This window comes from Schistocerca gregaria, chromosome 1, assembly GCF_023897955.1.
Source record: "Schistocerca gregaria isolate iqSchGreg1 chromosome 1, iqSchGreg1.2, whole genome shotgun sequence".
In the NCBI taxonomy this organism is placed as follows: Eukaryota; Metazoa; Arthropoda; class Insecta; order Orthoptera; family Acrididae; genus Schistocerca; species Schistocerca gregaria.
Window position 1 is genome coordinate 698,164,840 of NC_064920.1, and position 14,851 is coordinate 698,179,690.

The following is a 14,851-nucleotide window of genomic DNA, read 5'->3' on the forward strand; positions in this document are numbered from 1 at the left end:
TTGAGTGACACACAAGCACAACAAAAAGACTGTTATATATGCGAGCTTTTGGTCATAAGGCCTTCTAACTCAGAAAACACACACATGTGCAAGAGAATGCGCGCGTGCACACACCCGCCCACACACCCACCCTACTAACACTAGCTTCTCTGAATTGCAGAGGTGGGAACTCTCCCTGTAATATAGCCTGCATCTCCCTAACAGCCTAGTCTCAGCCTTCGCTAGTCCCTGCCTATCCCTTCCCCACTCCCACTCTAATACTACACATCCTTCTATCCCACCTTTCCACATCACATCCCTGCATGCTAACACAAACAGCACTATAACCACCCCCTCCCCCTCCCCTGCTACCCCTCCCCACACCAGCCTCCTCCTTAACCTCACCACCCTGATTGCTTCTCCCATCAACCCAGTTGCTTGCAGTCTGTCCTCAGTGGCCAAAGACAGTGGTTGTTTTTTTTTTTGTGTGAGGAGGGGGAGATAGTTGTGGTTCCATGAATTTATGATTGTGGTTTCATGAATATGTTTGTGTTTTCTGTGTTGGGAGAAGGCCTTTTGGCCGGAAGCTCACATTGGCAGCAATGTTTTTGTTGTCTGTCTGTGACTCAACAGGTTTTGTAAATCTGTCTTTGTCATTATTGTGCAAGAAACACAGTGTAATACTAGAGAATACCTGAAAAACCTGCAAGAAAACAGCAGACATGATACATCATAATGTCGACATCTTTTGTAACAAGCTGTTTTTAGATGCTGAAATAAAAACAGATTGTAAATATGTTTCACTTCATACCACTGATGATACTGTGTTTTAATAGAACAAAACCAATTTGCCGACAAAAGTACACATTTTGTTGTAGATGTAGAGACAGATTTAAAATACCTTAAGTTATGTCTGAAACAACATCATAAAGATTTAAGCCACTTGAAAGATGCCTGAAATTGGGGGGGGGGGGGGGGGGGGGAGTTGTATAGACCTACATTACAATGAGTGACAATAAAATGTTGCTTGTACTATGTTCATTATTATAGGCACCTATAACTTTGTTATGCTCATTATTTTACATATATTACAAATTACTGTATGTTGCAAGGACACCCTCTTCCTAGCATATTGAATCTCCATGATTCTCAGAGGAATGCCCACAGTTCTGAATCAGATCTTTATATCTGGAATTTTTTCCTTTTGGCAGTCTTTTTTTTATTTTTTTCATTTTTTATTTTTTTTATAGAAATATACGAGTACACAACATATGAACAGTCAGCACCTGCCACAAAATATAATTCCATGCTAATTACAAATCTGAATTAGCTGTGATATACTACTTTCCTTATGGTCATGCAGGTGGTTCACACTAGCAAAGGCTTTTGATAGGTCACAATAATAATAATAATAATAAATGTAGTATGCAGGGAGTTGTTTGGAGAGGAGCTGATTTCATCTGCAAGGGGGTAGACAACAGATATTGCTCTTTTGACTTTTGGAAATCAGTACTATTAAATCTTTGTACAAAATTTTGAATTTGTGACATCTTTCCAAATATTTTTAGAGTATTGGAAGGGGAGAGAGTGGGCAAAATTTCCCATACATTCTTTTGTATCTTTTTTAAATATTGTTTTAACTACTGTATACTTCAGAATATGTGGTTAACAACTTTTTTCAATGGAGTGATCAACTGATGTGGATACTGGCTGCAGGAGTATTTTAGAGACTGCTTTTAACGCATTTGTGGTGTTCCATACCACCCTGCTGATTTTCTTTTTAGTGATGGTATTACATTTTCTATATCTTTTCGTGTAGTTGTGCTGAACTTACTGAAAGGTTCACCTTCAAACTGCTCAGTGTCAAAGAAATTTACCTTGCCTGTGTAATTATCTACATCAATCCCAAACAATTTGATGATGTGACTCATGGTCTTCTACTTCATCTTCAATTCAGAAAAGTATTAAATAGTTTATTTAAACTGACTGAATGCATAGTTACAGTTTTTATACTTGCTGAAGAATTGCTAATTTTTGCTAAATCGAATGTTGATCTGAGGAGAGATGGGCAGAGCCCATCCTTACTCTGTAAGCTGTGAGTTTGGGGAAGAAAAAGCATATCTTGCCTGACATCAGTTGTTTCCATATGGTATCATTTGATGGGCACTACTATTTTAATTGAAAATCTGTAGATCTATCAGTCATGATCACTGTGGAAAATTTAGTGGACCTCTGACAATGCATTTTTATTTTTGAAAATGGCTGTCAAACAAGAGGACTCTGTCTCTTTCTGTACGAGAATCTAGTAGATAAGTAATTATGTACTGTGAAGAATGTTACTGTACAGGGAAAATAATCTGAGGAAAGTTTGATGTAATGATTACTATTATCTTAAAATGGATTTAGTTGCCAAAATTTGGCACAAATAAATTGGTTGGTTATGCAGAAATTGATTTCTAATTAAGTCCGTATTCTTACAGCATTCCAGAGGAAGACGCTGGTTCTCTTAGGTGCACATGGTGTTGGAAGAAGGCATATAAAAAATACACTAATAGCAAAAAACCCTGACAAATACGCATACCCAATTCCACGTAAGTACTGTGTAATGTAATCTTATGCACTGTATAAAATTCTTAGTAAATGTTGTGAGTCTACTGACTATTCAAATGGTGCCTCTGAAGTTACCTTCTCCTCTCAGTGTCCAGTTAACAGTCTTGGTGCCACAAGTAACTTTGAAATAACTTTTCACAACACCATCAAAGTAGATTTTTCACGATATTACCACTGTTCATGGTTGATGATCAGCTTTTATATAGAAAACTTCACATTTGTAATAAACAGATCAGTGGACTCATGAAGACTTCATTGAATCTAAATTACACAAGCAATTGGCAGTAATGCATAGTCTATACTAATAAAGCGTCGAGTTAAAAAACTTTAATCAAGTGACTGTCCATTACCATTACTTAACACATATTAATGACCCTTTGCATGTGTTAGACTGGAGTCTACTATAACTTGCAGCTGACTGACTAACATAGTGACTATAGTCCTTTCATGAACTCACTAGATGAAAACTGCATGACGGTTGCTTAGTATGGACTGACTATGGCTTTGTGCACAGCACTTATTTGAAGATGTGTGTTGGACGGCTATCACATAATATTAGAAGACAAAATTATAACATTTTCAGTTTAATCATAAAAGACGGGAAACAAAGAAAATGCAAATATGTATTATGGCGTGGAACACTTTTGATTAACATTGGTTAAATATCCTCAGAATGGTATAAAATATAAAAATAGGTTCTATTTTATGTAGCAGTAGTTTGGTAGTTCTCTTTATCCCAGGGACTTAGAAAAGTTCAACCAAGAGTTTTCTGAAAAATCTAATTTTCTGATGAAAATGTATCATTAAATAACATGTTATTCTAGTAAGATGATGCATTTCAGGATACAGAAAATTTGGGGCTACAAGACAGTGAAACTGGCTTTTTGAAAGGTTGCATTCTAAGATCTGACAATTCTGAAAACCAACAATTTTGAATAAAGATAACCTTTTAATTAGACAGTTTTCAGAAAATTAGATGTTGCTTAGAGAGATGAGAATGAGAACTTGTGTATTGGGTAGGCCAATTGTAAGTTAAACAACTACTAATGGGTTGAGTTTTCATGTCCACATGGTTCACATTGCTACATGTCAAGGTCTCTTTCTGTAAAAAGCATGTGGTAAAGAAAGTAACTTTGCCACATATTTATTAGACTCTCTGGTACCGAAACAAACTGTATGCAACTTTGAATTTTTTTAAATTGTCCCTTCAAAAGTTGTTTCACACAGGCCTTTCACACTATGCCCCTGTTACAGTCAGTGATCTGCCTGGGCATGCTGAGAAAAAACTCTGGTGTACATCCAACACTGTAGCAAATTGAAAGGCTATTCTTGTTCTCTTTAGTCCAAAGACTGGTTTGACGCATCTTTCCACAACAGTCTGGGTTGTGCAAGTCTTTTATATCTAGACTACCTTAGTGTCCACTGCTTTGCTCATGTTGACTGTATGGCCTCCACAATTTTTGTTTTTATTTAATCAAATTTTAATGTTGTTATGCCCACTGCTAATTTGTAAATCAATATACTGTGCAATTTTTGTGGTTCTAGCTTGAAAACTGTCTTAATAGTGACATATTTTCAAAAAATCTGTCATCCCCTATTTTATCCTGGTGGAATTTTGAAAAACTGCTTCTTAAATGACACTTACAGTGCAAAATCAACATGTTACCCAAATTTCAAGTTCCCATTCTTTGTGGTTTGGGCTGGTCAGTGAGGAGTCAATTAGTCAGTCAAGACATTGCCTTTTATGTATAGAGATAGATAAAAAAAATATTTTCAAAGATATTTTGATCCCTCATTTCACCTACTTAGGAGTTGAATTTCTAAAATCGACAAATTGCATATTTTTTTATTTGTTAAAAGAGAACTTAAATACAAATTTTCATAGATTTGACTTTGAAAAAGCTTTCATAAAAAAATAATTTCATAAAACTTCTCTTCCCTATTTCACTTCTTTAGGGGGTTGAATTTCCACAAACACTGAAACACACTTTTTTTTTTAAAAAATTTCTAAATGAGAAGCCATTTTCATGGATGTAGCTTTAAAATGCCATTTTAGTTCTTTAATAATGTTTCATTAAAAAAAATCCCCCCTACTGTTTAACTACTTTATCCCTTAGTGGTTGAATTTCCAAAATTGCTGAAACATATATTTTTGTACTTCTGACTGAGAAACCAAATACCAATTTTCATAGTTTTAACTTCATAATTGCGTTAATAGTCATGTATTTTCATAAAGTCTTTCAGCTCCTATTTCACTCCCCTTAGGAGAGAAATTGTGAACAATCGTGTCTTAAATGATGCCTACAGTAGAAGATCTACATCCTCAAAATTTCAAGTTTCTATCCTTACCAGTTTGGACTGGGCAATGATGAGTTAGTGAATCAGTTTGGCCCTATTTCATCCCTAAGAGGGGTTGAATTTCCAAAAACAGTGAAATGCATATTTTTTGTCTGTAACAGAGAAGCTAAATACAAATTTTCATTGATTTAGCTTAAAAAATGCTTGCGTAATGAAATACTTCCACAAAAATTTTCATCCCCTATTTCATCCCCATAGGGGTTAAATTTCCAAACGTGCTGAAAGACATATTCCTTTATTTCTGGTCAGTAAAACAAATATTAATTTTCATTAGTCTAGCTTTAAAGTTGTGTTAATAGCGACATATTTTAAAAAAACATTTCATCCTCTAGCCCCCCGCCCCCCTTAGGTGTGGAATTTTGAAAAATCCCTCCATAAACAGTGCCTACAGTATAATATCAATGCCCTCTCCAAATTTCATGTTTCTATCCTTACTGACTTAGGCTGGTCAATGATGAATCAGTGAGTCAGTCAGTTGGGACATTGCCTTGTACATAACAACTACTTCTTGCATTCCTTGGAAACTGTTTACTATTTACTACAACTGAACTCTGGTCTTCCTCCAAGAAGATGTCTTTCATCTTGTCCTTATAGCTTTCATGGTGCTATGTGAAGCATAAAGTACTACTTGGGACTGCAACTCAAGTCCCTGCATCCTTAGCATATTTTGCCTGACACACTTCATCACTATATTGCGCTGAATATTAACTGGGAATTGGCTAACCCAGATTCATCCTCTGCACTTCCACAATATTAAATCAGTCTACCTTGCAGCATGGCTGACTCCCCCCTTTCAATCACGAAATGAATATGGTTTAGCAATTTGAGGTTACAGTAATTAGAATTAAACCTGCTTTGCATAGACTTTCAAGGAAGATACATTCCAGCAACCAGCCAAAAGCTCAATTTTGCAGCATAATATAAGCGCACTGTCAGGGATTCTAATGAGCGATCTAACAGGTGTGTGTGACGTAGTTATGACGTGGACCTACCCTCAGATGCTGCATACTTGAAGTTCAGCCACATATTTTCTAGCTGTTAAACCTATTCTACCTACCTCTGCTGCAGTTGTGCTTAGGCTGTGCTCCCATGTGTCCTCCTAATTGAAACTTGCATGTCTACTACAGCACTTAGAGTGGTGTCAGTGCACCATTACAGAATGAACAGACTAGTCTGTAAAATCAAATATATGAGGGCTTGCTGAAAAGCAATGCTTCCAAACTTTCTATGTGAAAACCCTTGATGGTTTTTAAATAAAACAAACATTATTTATCAACATAGTCACCCTGACTGTGAACACATTTCTCCCAACGAGAGACCAGTTTTTTTTTATATTGTCACTGTAGAATGTCTGACATTGGTGGCGGAGCCACAATCTCACCTCTGCTTTTACCACTTTGTCACGATCACAGTGATGTCCACAAAGATGTTATTTAAGTTTGGAAACAGATAAAAATGAGATGGGCCCAAGTTGGGACTGTATGGAGGATGATCAGTGACAGTGAACCCAAGGAACTGGATTGTTGTAGATGTTGTGCCACTCATATGTGGTCTGGCATTATTATGCTGAAGGAGAGGGTACTCCATTTGTGGATAAACTCTTCAAATTAAAAACCTGTTTACAGCACACTGTTTCTCATGCAGGAATGCAGCTTTATTACACACTGCCATGTTACATCTACCAGTATGTAAATGTGAAGAATAAGACGAAGAATGTTAATAACGTTTGTTTTTGTTGTGCTTTTTTTTTTTAACAGCTTTAAGAGTTTCACATAAAAAATTTGGATGAATTACTTTTTCAGCATGCCCTCATATTTTATCAAGGACAAATCTTTAGTTAAGTTGGTGTACATGTGTTTGCAGACTTGATGCAAACGAAAATAATCAATTCATGACAGTATAATGTGATCAGACAGTTATAGAAATTACCCACCAAGTGGCGGTAGGAGAAAACACATAAAAGGAGGCTATACTTATGCAAGGCTTTCGGAATTGGTGGCTTCTTCTCCTGGCAGGCGTGTTGAAGAGGAAGGAAGCGATGTGAAGGAAAAAGGACTGGATAGGCCTAGATAAAAGAGGTAGACCTCAGAAAAGCCCTACAGAATTGTGGGTCAGAGGAGACTTACCGGGCAGGATGAGAAGGAAAGACTCAATCACTGGTTCCAAAAGCTTGCATGAATATAACCTTTTTTATGCGTGTGTTCTCCTGCTGCCACACAGTGAGTAATTTATTTACCTGTCCAATTACAGTGTAGATTCATGCAAAGTTGACAATAGCATTCATCACAGTTCAGCTAATTGTGACTGAGAAGACAATTCTGCCCTACCGAATTAGTTACTTGCACATAACATTACAAACATTCTGCTGCTCTGGTACGCGGGACTGAAGACACAAACCATCAGTATAGTTTTGGATCTGGCTGGTATTAAGTCACACAATATCTTCAAGACACAAAATATGCTAATCCCACAGTCACAACCGTATGGTCATTATCGATAAGCGGCAGCAACCCTCAGCCTGTACACAACTGGATAATTAGCCTCATTGAACTTACCGACTAGGTTAAGTGATGTCATATGATGTGTCATAATTTTTACTCAGTTAACCATGGCTCTTTTTGTCACCAGCAAAAATATTAAAATCACTGACTACACAACTGTATGTACTCTGTATTATTAATATGAAATGAAGAGATACCAAGCTTTTGATATAACCAGTCTGAGGTATGTAGGCCTGTTACACACAATGGTCTGTCACTCTGACTTAAAACTTTCGAGTCTGCTGTGACATAACACAAGTGACTTAAATAATTATTTACTATCAAAATGCTAGTGCCCTTCATTTGTTTCCCAAGTGGAAACTTTTTCGGAACACACTCTGAAATAATTCTTGCTGCATTCTTATTATATAATATGTGTGTTTCTGATGGAATATTTTTCTCTCCTTGGTTATTCATTCCTAGGACTCACCCATATGCTGGTTGCCAAGGAATGTCTGCCCTTGGAATTTGTTTTAACCTTGAGATTGTGCTTTCAGCTCTCCAATGATTTTCTGTAAATCTGCTCCAAAGCCTGCCATGATGATCCTTTGGTGTGCTGCCATCCCACCAGTACAACATTGTCACCTCTTGCCTTTACATAGTATTACAAATTATAATTTTTGTGTTTAATTAAAACTGAAATGGTTCATGATCTAAAAATCTGATCAACATACGGTTTTCGCCAAACACTTTTAAATAGTCGAACGCACCCATACACCTGTTCTAACTCTGCTCCTGTTGCTCAGTTCTTACGTTTACAGAAGCAAGTACATCAACAATGTGTGTAGCCCGTGATTACATATCACTGCCACATCTCAGCCTGCAAAATAGAATTACCATTGTCATTACTAGTATATCATTAATAAATGCCCTGTAGCAATTCATCTACTTTCAAAAAGATTCCATGATCTGACTGCTGGACTGGATAATGCATATGCAGATCATAGATCACCTCATGCTCCTAGCAACCTCTGCTAATAATCTCCACAGAGAAAACAGGAATACAGTTCAAAGTCAACTGGTCAGAGTTCACTGGAAACAAATGGGGAATTTATTTGCTTCAATTAGACCTCACCAAGTTGGCATTCTCCATTAAATACTATCTCCCACTAGCTAGTGGCTCCAGGACCTGTAACAATGCTTCTGCCTTCCGAACGCATGCCTGCTCACTAAACCTCAAAACTTGCTTAAATAACCAGAAAATGGTTAATCAAATAGAAGTCTACTTCCACACTTGGGGATGCACCTGCAAACTTTCTTAAGCTTTCCGTATTAAAAAGTAGAACCTTGGATCCCAAAGCGTCATTCAGTCCTGAGACTGGTTTGATGCAGCTCTCCATGCTACCCTATCCTGCGCAAGCATCTTCATTTCCACGAAACTACTGCAACCTACATTCTTCTGAATCTGGTCACTGTATTCATCTCCTGGTCTCCCTCTACAATTATTACCACCCACACTTCCCTCCAGTACTAAATTGATGATCCCTTGATGCTTCAGAATGTGTCCTACCAACGAATCCTTTCTTGTTGGCAGGTTGTACCACAAGTTTATCTTCTCCTCAATTCTATTCGGTACCGCCACAGTAGTTATGTGATCTACCCATCTAATCTTCAGCGTTCGTCTGTAGCACCACATCTCAAAAGCTTCCATTCTCTTATTGTCTAAACCGTTTATTGTCCATGTTTCACTTCCATACATGGCTTCACTCCCCACAAATACTGTTAGAAAAGACCTACTGACACTTAGTTCTATACTCAAAGTTAAAAACTCTCTCTTGTTCAGAAATGCTTTTCTTGCCATTATTATGAAATATTTTATATCCTGGCTACTTTGACTAACACAGTTATTTTGCTGGCCAAATAGCAAAACTCATCTACTACTTTAAGTGTCTCATTTCCTAGTCTAATTCCCTCAGCATCACCATATTTTATTTGACTACGTTCCATTATCCTCGTTTTGCTTTTGTTGATGTTCATCTTACATGCTCCTTCCAAGACACTGTCCATTCCTTTCAACTGCTCTTCCAGGTCCTTTGCTGTCTCTGAGAGAATTACAACATCAGCGAACCTCAAAAGTTTTTAGTTCTTATCCTTAGACTTTAATTACTACTCCAAATTTTTCTTTGCTTTCCTTTACTGCTTTTCCTGTAAGTCGCATCTATCTTACCACTGACATTTTGCACTTCCTGTATCTCATTTTTTAGACATTTCTTTTCCCTTCTGCCTCCCTCACTTACTGCATTTTGATATTCCTTCTTTACGTCAGTTAAATTCAATGTATCTCTTGTGTTATACAAGGCTTTCTAGTAGCCCTTGTCTTTTTTCCTACTTGGTCCTCTGCTGCCTTCACTATTTCATCACTCAAGGCTACTCATTCTTCTTCTACTGTATTCTTTCCCCCTGTTCTCGTCAATCGTTCCCTAATGCTCCCTGTGAAGCTGTCTACAGTCTCTGGTTCTTTCAGTTTGTCCACATCCCATCTTGCTTAAATTTCCACCTTTTTGAAATAATTCGCAATAAGTGCTCAAAGTGAGACCTATATGGAATCATGTTTCACATAATGAGATTCTAGCCTGTATTAGACAAAACACACATTTTTAAGAGTTTTGGATCTTGATACCCTTGTATCTACATTGGGTGCTGTTCTTGTCTCAGGTGATTTATTTCTGTTGTCAGCATAAAAGAACCATCTGCTAACATTACTTGGCAGAGCATATAAAAATGGATAGATGATAAAACTAGGGAGGTTACTTTGAGGTGATATAAAGATAGCCTTTTATACAGCAGAAAGTTTTATTTTCTATGGACGTACTGAGTGACCCTTGATGAACGTAACATAATAAGAACAGAATACTGAATCTACATCAAATTTTTTGTGCTTCAAAATCATAACTGATTTTTTGCATATGTTTTTAAATGTGTAGGTTACTTATTACTGAATGCAGAAAATAATAACCTATGTAAGAGAAAAATGCAGTAATGCTATTACTGATTTTGAATTCCAGATACAACGAGGCCACCAAGAAATGATGAAGAAAATGGTAGAAATTATTACTTTGTGTCACATGATGAAATGATGGCAGACATAGCAGCAAATGAATATTTAGAATACGGTGAGTATCAGATAATGTATATGTTCACATATTTTGTTTGCAAAATTGCCCTCTGCTGTACACACACACACACACACACACACACACACACACACACACACACACACACACACGGCGGCTACATTGGCTCAGCTGATCTGTTGGCAGTGCAGCTCGACTGCCCCAATCATGTGTGTCACTAGTCATAAGGGGACCATTTTAGTATTACCAGCACTTATTCGAACATGCAGCACTAGAGTTATATGTGGTTGCCGCACTTGTTGCCGGATTGCATAGCTTTGCCACAGTGGTCCAATAGTATAGGAAGTATTATTACTTCTGCTGTTCAGCTGAATGTACTTGAAGTTATTCATGGTGACTACTTAGACATCACAATCAATAATTGTATCCTTATTAACTTTTTGTGTAATGTGTCCCCTTCTGACTGTTAGCAACTGTTTGGCTTGTGATTTTTCATTGGTGTCCCCCCCCCCCCCGCCCCCCCATCCCTAATTTTACAATTTTTGCAATATTCTTTTATCTCTTACTTCATGGAAAGTAGTGAATCAACATCTCTATTGTGCAAAAAAAAAAAAAAAAAATTATAATGTCAGAAATTACATCAGAAGCAGTGACGGTGTCTGTGCTGACTTTATGCTGTGTATTTCATCATTACTGCTTATGAAGTGTGGTAGGGCCATGAGCATATGACACATGGTGCCATAGCTTCACTGCAGAGAAGACCAAAAACGCCTTACTGTATCAGCCGCACTTATTTTTAATGTTAAACTATACTTTGCCTTTCTTCCTTGTCCAGTTGCTGGGAACTTATTGCCTGCTTCTGTTGAAACAGAAGCCGAATCATTTAACATGTTACTTGCCTATACTCCAAAATATTGTATTATTATTTTCTATTTAACACTTTCTTTGTTTTTCAAAGATCATCACTCATATACTACCGTTTTATTTTATCTTTTTCTTAATAACTTTTGTGTTCTTGACTTAACAGTGCTAAATACATATGTTTTTAATCTTGTTTATATGCCTGTTGACCATAGCAAAATGGCTGAATAAAATCAACAAATAAAATAGCGTTACTTTGAGTGTGTGTGTTAAGACAAGCAAAGCAGACATAAGAAATCAACAAAATGAGATGATGAAGGTTACCTGAAGGTAAAGTGAAAATAACGAATATTCTACGTAACAGGTTTGAGGATGTTATAAGAAACCAAAAGAATTGAGCATTTTGTGGGACACTCAAGAATCATATTATTCACTGGTTGTAGAATCTGCAGCTGAATGGAACTTAGAGTCATGATGAAATGTTACACTAAGTTTGAGACAATTGAGTGAGAATATGATTCCCCCCTCTCTGCTCGTCTGAAGAAACATTAGCATATTCCAGTGTATGGAAAAGAACAATTATATTATGTATTAATACATCAAGTTTTCCAACTTAAATTGGATCCTAATAGCTGCTTGATGCCAATAGTTAGAAAGAATTGTGAGATTTTTGTTACCCCAGTATCCTTTCTTAAAAGAATGCTAGTCCATAAAGGTATGCCACAGAACTTCTGTATTGTTGGAAGATAATAGATAGGTACTGGTGGAAATAAGGCAGTGAGGGCAGTTAAGTAGTCATTGCCTGGGCCCTGGAGCTCAGTTGGTAGAACAAGGACAGTGTTATATGTTTGAGTCTCAGTCTGGCACACAGATTTAATTTGCCAAGAACTTTCAACTGCTGTAGAGAGGAAATTAATTCTGAAATACCCTGTGCCCCTCTCCCCCAACACACTTCACCTGATCTTGCTTAACCTAAGATGCCACCTTCATGGACATTGACCTCTACCTCTCTGTATGAAACTTACTAACCACCAACAGTACCTGTATTCTGATAGCTGTTACCCCTTCTACCAAAAAATCACTCCCATACAACCAGGTCACTCATGGGCAGTCATGGGCAGCATATCCGTGGTGACAAGAATTGTCTTGCCCATTACGCGCTGAAGGTCTCATTAAGGCATTCAGAGATAGACGCAAACACCCCCCCCCCCCCCCCTCCCCCCGCCTAGTTCTCAAAAATATTTCCTGTATCATATCTTCAAACATTTGTAGTTCTCCCACCACCCCCAAGAATCAAATACAAAAGAGCATCCCTGTCATCATCCAGTATCACTGTAACCTTCGCGAGGACTTTGATTATTTATTACCTTGCCCAGAAAAGAGGGACACCTACTCAAGACCCTTACCGTCCCCTCCTATAGCGGCATTACATCGCCCACCCCACCTACACAACATCCTAGTCCATCCTTATGCCACTCCCACTCTCCGCCCCTTCCTACAGCGATTATATTCCTGTGGAAGATCCAAGTGCAAGACCTACGTGATCCACCCACTCAGCATTTCCTACTACAATCCTGACAAAGTCTTCTTCTGCCCCATCAGAGGCAGGATCACCTGTGAAAACAATCATGGCATATGTCAACTCTGCTGCAGTCACTGCACAAATTTTTGTGTCGGCATGACAACCAAACCAACCACCACTAAATTGAGGCCAAAAACAACACTGACCACCCAGTGGCACAACATGCTTGAATTCAATGGCTGCTTCATAACCCATGCCACTAAATCCTTCCCTCCAGCTTATCTGAACTACACAGACCTCTCCACAGAATGTTACTAACTCAGCATATAGACTTTTAAAGAATTTGTACTTGTGATGGTGAGGGCAATGTTATAAATTTGACCTATGCATTTACTTGATGATATGTGCTTGTTGTTATTTTAACTTTCTGGAACTCAAAAAATGTTTGCAGTTAATGGCATTTTATAGTGAATTTTTATATAGACAAGGCTAATGATATTTAACTGAATTTAAATGAACCTGTAATTATTTACAGTTATCAAAGATTTTTGTCAGATAATATAGATAGAAAAAAGCAAAAATTATTATGTAATTCACTATAAATGTATGTTATCTTCAGCAGTTATTTATGTGCAAATTGATGTTTATCAACCAAAATATGCATGATTTTTTTTCTTCATTAGGGACACATGAAGATGCAATGTATGGTACAAAACTGGAGACAATCAGGAAAATTCACCAAGAAGGAAGAATGGCCATTTTAGATGTGGAACCACAAGCTCTTAAAGTATTAAGAACAGCCGAATTTGCACCATATGTAGTTTTCATTGCTGCCCCTGTGCTTCAGAACCTTGCTGACGTAAGTATTTGATATGTGCTTGAGCTTGTGATCAGCAAGTTCACAGCATTACAGTATTTTTATCTGTTGTAATTAACAAGAGGAGTATTAGTGTTGATCATCCCACTTGGCAATGTCATAATTATACATCTAATAAAGGAAAAATTAAAGATCATTTCTTAAGAGTATTTGCCATATTTAGGTTTCATGCAAGGAAATTGCCAGTAAATCTAAAGTAACTGTGAAGGAATTACCATGGAATTGCGATTAAATCACGAGAGTACTGTGATACAAATTTTTTGAACAACTTGTACATTTACAGTTGTTTTCTATGTCTTCCAGTCTATTAGCTGACCACAATAAATTCTTAACCACAGTATAACTGAGGAAATCCTCATGTATGATTAGATTATATTGCTGTGACACTATACACAGTCCAAAAAAAGCGACATGGTCAGTTGTCTTGAGATATTTTGGTCTATAACAGTGCTCTTTACTGTATGTTGGCTGCAGTGCATTGCATTCTTACAATCATTAATTAGAAAATATTTCCTTTTTCCTTGTACAGGTCCAACTCACCCCATTTCATTTTTACATCTTTTGCCACAGAAAGCTTTCCTTGCTGGCAAAAGATTTCAGAAGGAGGCTGATGATGATGTCTTGTCTATAATTACTGGTGGCATTTTTCTTCAACTTGGATACACAAATATGGTTTATTCATTTCAACTTAGATGGCAATTATGTTGATGTAGCTCATTCCATTTCATGTCACTTTGCAACGTGATACCAAAATATTTAATCAACTTGATTGTGTTAAGCAGCACTTACTAATACTGTATTCGAACATTACCAGATTGTTTTTCCCACTTGTCTGCATTAGCCTACATTTTTCAGATTATTTATGTATATAGAGGATAATAGTGGTCCTATCACACTTCCCAGGAGCACTCCTGACAATACCATTGATGTGAATGAAGAGTCACTGTCGAGAACAGTGTACTGCGTTCTATTACTTAAGAACCTGTTCCTTATGCTTGTACCTTTGTTAATAGTTTGCAAAGGGGCACCG

At 37.2% G+C, this 14,851-nt stretch overlaps 1 protein-coding gene across 13 annotated transcripts in view; it reads left to right on the forward strand.

Moving 5' to 3' along the window:
- Window positions 1-14,851, forward strand: part of LOC126364990 (peripheral plasma membrane protein CASK) — a 1,315,013-nt gene that overhangs the window by 1,280,173 nt on the left and 19,989 nt on the right. For all 13 annotated transcript variants that reach the window (XM_050008113.1, XM_050008106.1, XM_050008111.1 and 10 more), the window contains 3 exons: window positions 2,460-2,570; window positions 10,493-10,600; window positions 13,628-13,803. In XM_050008113.1, the coding sequence (XP_049864070.1) occupies window positions 2,460-2,570; window positions 10,493-10,600; window positions 13,628-13,803 (395 nt within the window). The remainder of the gene's footprint in view (window positions 1-2,459; window positions 2,571-10,492; window positions 10,601-13,627; window positions 13,804-14,851) is intronic.